Source organism: Sciurus vulgaris (assembly GCF_902686455.1).
Source record: "Sciurus vulgaris genome assembly, chromosome: 4".
NCBI lineage: Eukaryota > Metazoa > Chordata > Mammalia > Rodentia > Sciuridae > Sciurus > Sciurus vulgaris.
The window spans coordinates 87,665,293-87,673,018 of record NC_136464.1 but is presented as its reverse complement, the minus strand read 5'-3'; the positions used below and the strand labels follow the sequence as shown (position 1 = coordinate 87,673,018).

At 46.2% G+C, this 7,726-nt stretch overlaps 1 protein-coding gene across 1 annotated transcript in view; it reads right to left on the bottom strand.

Annotated features, from left to right (window-relative positions):
* Window positions 1–4,003: 4,003 nt before the first annotated feature.
* The window catches only part of DRGX (dorsal root ganglia homeobox), a 30,271-nt gene continuing 26,548 nt past the window's right edge, over window positions 4,004–7,726 (bottom strand). The window contains exon 7 of the mRNA XM_079136609.1: window positions 4,004–4,785. Coding sequence (XP_078992735.1) covers window positions 4,520–4,785 — 266 coding nt within the window. The 3' untranslated portion in view covers window positions 4,004–4,519. The remainder of the gene's footprint in view (window positions 4,786–7,726) is intronic.

Here is a 7,726-nt window from a genome sequence, read left to right as displayed (position 1 = left end):
GCACTGGAAAGAAGGCAGTGTCTCAGCCTCCTCTGGGTGCCTGTCCCACTACGGTCCCTGTCACTTGGAGCTCCATGAGATCATCCAGTATCCTTCTGTCTTATAATGGCTTTAATTTTACTTGCAACTAAAAGAGCCTTTACTAAGGCATTCTCTTCCCTGCCAGCACCCCTCCCTCTACCCTCACACCCACCTCTGGGTACCACAGGTTTTCATGCAAGTTCTCAGGTGCCTTGTGCATCCTTGGAACCTAAGCACACACCCTCCTGGAAGTCTTGCCCTTCTGAGGCCCAGTGATTTGCCGAGGGACTGGGTGCAGCCATCCCAACTCTCTCTGGAAGCCACCCATCCCATTTCATTCTTGAGATCATTAAGGTTTTCACCAGAAAAATGTCTTCAAGCTCTTAATGTGTGTGAGACTTGGTGGGACGAGAGCTAGGCTTCATATTATGTTTCCTCTGTGCCAGTCACCATTGAGCTATTGATTCATTTAATCTTCAAAGAACCCTAGGAGGCTGCTGCTATTATTAGTAAGAGAATCAAAGCACAGAGAGGTTCCACGGCTTGCCCAGAGTCACACATCCTTAAGAGCTGGGGTTTCAAACAGGCAGACTATGCTCTTCACTACTTCAGCCAGGCTCTGGGTTTGTCAAAGTTCCATCTGGGGGCTGGGAACGTAGGTCAGTGGTAGAGTGCTTGCCAACTATGTGCAAGGACCTGGGTTCCTTTCCCAACACTATGAGAACAAAACCCAAAACAACAACAAATGTTTCACTTTTCCGAAGTTAAAAATTTAAGAAGAGTGTCCATTATGTGGATTAGTTGAGTCTCAGGCCCCTTCTTGGTAACCATTTGAGGGTCCCAGGAGTTCTGGGTACCATCCACAGTGGCCCCTACGAGGCCCACTCTGGGACTGACTAACACATACCCTGAGGTCAGGTGCACCGGTCAATTGGGGGAAGGTTGGCCTCTGCCCCTGCCAAACCAGACCAAGGGGAGATTGATGCTGAGTGGGGTCTGACAAGGCCCTGGGGTGGTGCATCCTTCCTTCCCATGAGCCCATGCAGGACAGAGCCCACAAACAGCCAGCAAAGGCAAAGAAAGTGACCCACCATTTGCCATCTGTCAAACATGCCTGATTCAACAGGCCCTCCTAGGTTTCCATTACCTTTTGGGGTATTAAAGACTCCACCTAGTTAATTTCATGAATTCATCTGTTAAGCACTTGCTGTGTGACAGGGAAAGAGGCTGAGCTCTCGCTCCTCCTTACTGGAGGCTACCAGCCATTTCACTTTGGAGAAGTTGCCCAACCCTCCTGTGCCTGTTTCTGTATCTGTGAAATGGAAATAATAACAGAGGTTGAGTATCCCTCATCCAGAGTTCTTGGGACCAGAAAAGTTTCAGATTTTGCTTTGGGTTTATTTTTTTCAAACTTTGAAATATTTGTATAGATGTGATAGATATCTTGGGGAGAGAACCCAAGTCTAACCACAAAATTTATGTGCTTCATACTCACTTTACACAAATAACCCGAAGGTAATATCATACAATATTTTTAACAATTTTGTGCATAAAGCAAAGTTTCATGTGGGAAATTTTCCACTCCTGGTGTCATGTTGGTACCCAAAAAGTCTTAGATTTCAGAGAATTTTGGACTATGGATTTTCAGATTAGTGATGCTGAACCTTGTGGGTTTATTTTTGGTATTAATTGAGCTAATCTTGGCAAAGTTCCCAGGCAATGAGGCAGTACCAGAGTCTAAGGATGCTCTTTCCACCCAGTAGAGAAGCCAAGTGCTAGGTATTCCTAAATAAAAACCAACCGAGGAATGGAGAAAGGAATCCATGAGTCCTGCAGTGTCCTATGCCAAGACCACTCACCCTTACACCCTCTCACCTCCCACTCTGGTGCCTCCTCTCAGGGCCATCGTCCTGAATAAAGATGTGTGACTTCAGTGGTTTCTAGGCTTCATTCCCATAACCTGGAGTGCATTAAGGCATGCTCTTCAGAGTGCTTCAACTAATAAATGAATAATAATAATCAATCAATCCCTGGGGCTGGCACCTCCTTCCCAGACTGAAGCTTGACTGCCTTTTTATGATCACATTATGAACTTCTGCAGGCAGGGCGACCTACTGAGGCTCCAGAGATGACTGCCCAAAAGGTTACTTCACCAAGAACGACCATAAAGGGGCTCTGGCAAGGCTATGTCCACCCATCCTGGGTGACTTCTACAAGCTTAGGCACCTGGCAAGGGCTCTTGGCTTGCACAGAGACTTCTATTTTGTGGCTGTATCTGCTAAAGCTTTCAGTCAAGGCCTCAAAGCCCTCCTCCTGAAGTTTCTAAAAGGTTTCCATTTGCACAATGACTGAAATGGAGAATTGGAAAGAACAGACTCCACCCGGCCCTACAGCCCCAGGGCTGGGAGGAACAAAGAGAGGACCTGAGCTTTTTAGGTTTTTCTTTTAACTCTTCTAAATTTATTTGGGTATTTAAACAAACAGAAACTACATCATGCATCAGTTACTTTTTGCCTTTGTACAACAAAACTAAGTACTCGATATCTCTGCAGAGGTTTGGCGCTTGCTTTTTTTCCTTTCTTTCCGTAATGTCAGGCAGACTTTTCGATGTTATCCAGTTTTGCACAGTCACTAGAGTGTCGCGTCATGAATTATTAAATCAGTGCTTCGTGGTAATACATAATTTCTTATCAATTATTCATGCTAATGTGTGTGTAGTTTACTTAATTGTGTTATTGACGATCAAAAGTAATTTCCTGAAAGTCCTCAAGGACACAAAATTTAATCAGCGTAACTACTTTTCGGATGCAATGCTGTTAAGTATTCTTAATTTGCCCAACAGTTCACTTATTTATGTACCTTTCTGGAGGAAATACGAGTTTAATCAAACAATTAGATTGAAGAGTTAGTGTGCGTAAGGGCTTGAGCTTACATTGCTCAACGGAACATTCATAATTACAGGGAAACGGAAGCGACTTTGCCACTTTTTGGCAAATCGTTTCATCTTTGTACTCGACAAGCAAAATACAGCAGGAAGAAGGGTTTGATTTCTTTTTTCTTTAAAGGAGACATTATGTTTTATCAAATGCTTTGCAATAATCATAGACGAGGCACGACACACTCAGGAGTATGGGGATAGGGATTCTGGAGGAGGCTAGAAAGGGGAATCTGAAAGTACAGCATTTTGATTACAACTGAAATGAACGTAATCATCATGAAAACATTGACAGTTTGCATGGAAACACCATCAGCAAAAGCCACCAAAACCCGCAACCTTTCAGGTCTGGGTAAGAGGTAGGGCTCATGCTATTGCACATCTCCCCTTCGATCTCTTCAAGGTTACCATCCACATGAGAGAAATGGCCACTCTAGACAGAAACAGAAATCTCCATGAAATTTGGCCCTTTGGAATTAATTCTCTTCACACCACAATGAAGCCATCTTCCCTGTGCTTCATCTCTGCACATGCTCCATTTCTGTCTCGTCTCGTTTCCTATGTTTTATTTCCCCCATTTAAAAGGAAAAAAAAAAAAAAACATCACCACTGGAGATCCCCTTCATGTGCCAGGGATTTGAGGAAAGTTGGTTCATCCAGATATGTAAGTATTTCAGAGGTGTTCCTAGGGGCTTCTTCCCCTCCAAGGGTTCTCAGCCTTTCCTGGGCCAGACAATTGCCTTCCAGTTGATCAACTTCCCACCAACCTCCAGGTCTTTCAGGAGAGAGGCAGGGCCCACAGTTGGATGCTTCAGTTGTGGGCTTCTGCTTGCTCTGTGCCCCCCAGTGTCAAGATGGTGGCCCCCAGTTCATGGAACCCATGGCCAGTCTGATTGGCCTGGCCTCTCTGGCCAGATGTGTCCAAGTGAGATCTGCTAGAAGAGAGCACCATGGAACCCTGGAGCAGGCTATGTCCTATCAGCCCTTTCCCACCCCACATTTTCTCGCCTCTAACCAAGTCCTCAACCAAGACCCTCCAGCAAAAGAAAAGGGTTTACTGCCAGTCTAGCCAGAGCCAAGAGTTGTTTGAGATTCTACCAGTTCTGTGGTTCTTAAACAATGTGGTGGGGACAGTTCCATTTCATATCATGAGACATCAGCCCTGGATGTCTCTCAAGGATGACCCTGCCATAGTTCTTGGGGTTGAGAAAAACCTGCAAAGGTGGCCCAGGAAGGGACCAGGAAAGGTGATGGATAAGCAAATCTGCCTCCCCTCCTAGACTTGTAGGTCTGGATAGAAACTCAGGGGTCTCACCACAGAAGGGACTCTGGTGCTACCAAGTGCCATCAGGACCTGTCACCAGAGAAGCCAAAGCAACACAGCCCCACTATCAGACTCCCCAGGCACCAAGGGAGCTGTGAGTCTTGATCTCCTTTCCTGCGTCCACGAGGAGCCCCAGGAAGCAGGCTTCCCCTTGCTGTGTCGGAGAGTTTGCAGGGCTGAGGCTGAGAGAAGCAGGAAGGCAGGGAGGAGGACACAGCGGGCTGGGGCACTCTGGACCCTCATACACTCTTCTCTCCCTCGCTCTGTTCCTTGGTGGGAGGGGTCTTGTCCTGGCTGCTGTCAGAGGGAGCTGGCTTGGCAGCGGGGCTGGGGCTGCTGCTGGTAGATGGCAGGAGATTGGCCGACTGCAGGACGGCTTCCGAGTGCTCACGGGCCTTCATGCGCAGGGCGGCCACGCTGGCCGTGCGGTTACTCTGGCAGCCATAGGTGGGGAGGAAGGAGAGCCCCATGGGGTCTGGGACACAGCAAGAACACAGTGGACCCCCTGGAGGAAGAAAAAAACAACAGGCTCCCATCATTGTCCACACTCTGTCTCTTAGGAGACTTGATAGAAGGGAAGGGTCTGGGGCCTGAAAGAGGAAAGTTGAATCCATTTGGCTTCAGACACCAAAAGGAGGACAAGTGCTCAAGACCCCTAGATGTACAACTCAAGAAATCCAGTTGATATTCCAAAGGAGTATCAGAGCAACAGGGAGGCCTGGTTCATCTTGTCTACTCCAACATCTAGCTGTGTGACCTTATGTCAAGATCTTGGCTACTCTGAGCCTTGATTTCTATAAAATGGAATAATACCCACATCACAGATCATTATTCGGATCCAATGTAGATCCACACTCCAAAACTATGTGCCATGACAGCCCTAAGAATTCACTGTAAGGCAGTGCAGGGAGATTTTAAATACTGGAGGGAAACCAGTCACATCTGTCAGTTGCCATGCAAGCAGTTCACACTTCAACATGAGACCATGCTTTTTCCATTTCAGGGTGTCACATCTTTGTGAAATGGGATTTTGCAAGCACCACATGAAATTCCAGGCAGAATCTAAAATGAGGGCAGTGGCATCCAGTATGACTCCAAGGTTAGAGACACTGAAGGAAGACCATTGGGTACACAATCCCATTACAAAGGAATGGTAGCTACTTAGAAATGAAAAGGAAGTGTTATTTTCCTTCAAAAAAAAAATGTATTTTTAAAATGGTTATAAAGTTCTAGAAACATAAATACTTACGGAGTTATTTGGATCTAACCATTCCATTAGTAGAACTATTAGCCATTATTTATGGTTCAAGGATATGAAGAACTGGGGTTTGAGAGTCTCTGAGGCAATTGGTTTGCAGAGCACCTAGTGTAGGTCCAAGTCCAGGTTTATCCCTCTCCCCCATGTGTTGCCTCTTGGCTGATGGTGGTGGTAGACGTGGCATGCTGCGCCAGAATTTCTGAAGAAAACTCAAGCAAGAGCTGAGGTCCATGCCAAGAAGAGACCCCTGTGTCCCCAACTCCCCTGCTGTCTTGGGCATGCCTGCAGGTTGCAAATGAGCTTTGTGTTGTCATACTGCTATTCTGAAAATGGTCTGAAATCCTTTCATGGGCCTCCTTGGGACAGTGATCATGAGACACAAAGTCCATGCCCACCAGGGCCTTTGAAGCCACCCAGACTTGGCAACCACCTAGAGATCAGCTTCAGCTATGCTGACTGGCATATCCCCACCCTCATTTCCCAGGACCAGGCTTCCCAGTGCCAGGGCCAGGCCTCTTTTTGTCTTCTCAAGCACATTTGAGGATCTTTCCCCTCTTTGACCATCTTTCTCAGAGGCAAAAGGAAGTTCTCTTGACCACAACCCACCATCACTAGTCCTCGCCCTTACGGTCCTGCTGAGGGGTGGGCATTACTCATCTCCACCCTCCACATCAGGAAACTGAGCTCCAAGTTTGCACAGTTCATTGAAGAAGTGGGACCAGCACCTTCTAGTGGCCATAGTAAAAAAGAAGGTTTAAATGCAGCCACCTTCCTGCCTCAGTTTTGATTGAGCAGCTGATACAGCAGGTAAAGCAGATCTATGATGAATGTGAGACACATCACCAAGGCCAAGTATACAAGGAATTTTGAAAACCACTTCCCATACCCTGTGCACCTGTTCGACTTCTAGCCTACTGCACATTCAGTAGAATCCCAAGACCTGACTGTTCCACTGCTCCTAGTGACTCCTTCACAGACACAGTCATGCAATGACACCAGGCCCAGAGAAAGGCCCTGATGGGGAGTCACCATTTTGCTGGGAAGGATGGTTGTGCTGGCACCATGAGCCAAGAGTCTTCATGAGGACTAGGACCCACCTTCATAGGGAGGCCTTTTCTTCCCCTCCTAGTCTTCCTCCCAAAGGGGCACTCACTGACAAAGAGAACCTAAGGTATGAAGAGACCAAAACATCAAGGATGGTGGTCCCTCTTGGCAGGAGGATGCTATTAATTTGTATTTTCTGTCTGTTTCATGTTTTTCTCATTTTTTACAAGAGACGTGAATTTCTTTTAAACTCAGAAACATAAGTTTAATTTTAAATGAAAGTTAAAAAGAAGACTGGAGCTGATGCCTGACACATCTGAGAGGGGTGCTACCAATGGCTGGGGAGCTGAGAACCACACTCATTTAAGGTTCCAGAGAAGTGTGCCTGGGGACAGGTTTGTTAGGGACCTAGAAAGGGACATGGCCTCAGGCTTAGCCTTGGACAGTCAGCCTGACTGGCTGCCCAAGATGGATTTTGTCCCCAGCCTAGGTCTTGCTCTAATGTAAGCATCAAATGGTAAGTTAAATGCTCTGTGACTCAGTAGTGACAATGACTGAGGTGACAAGATTCAGAGGTGACAGAGCTCCTTTTCCTGGGCCACAGTCTAGATCTGCTAGGTCACACCTGCTGTTACTCTCAAGAAAGCCACTGATAACTCTACTCCTGGTCCTTAAAAACACAGATTTTGAGGTTAAGATAAACAAATCAACTCACAGAATCAAAGCTGTGGCAGAAGGAAGAATCTATACGCATGGCCTGGTTCATGTCCCACCCTTAAAACTAGACAGATGGGGGAAACAAGGACCAGATAAAGCCAGGCTTCTGTAATTAAAAACTCTAAGGGCTATGTATACAGTGGAATAACATCAAGGCTTAAAAAGAAAGGCATTTTGACTTCAATATGGATAAACATTCAGGACATGAAATAAGCCTATCAAAAAGACAAATGGCTCCACTCATCAGAAATATCTAGAATAAACAAATTCATAGAGACAGAAAGTAGAATGGTAGGTGAGTGAGGAATGGGGTATTGATGTTTAATAGACACATAGCGTCAGTGTTACAAGATGAAAAAGTTCTGGAGATGTGTCTCAATGGGAAAACCTTCATTCCCTCAGCATCCACAGTGGATTGGCTCCAAGA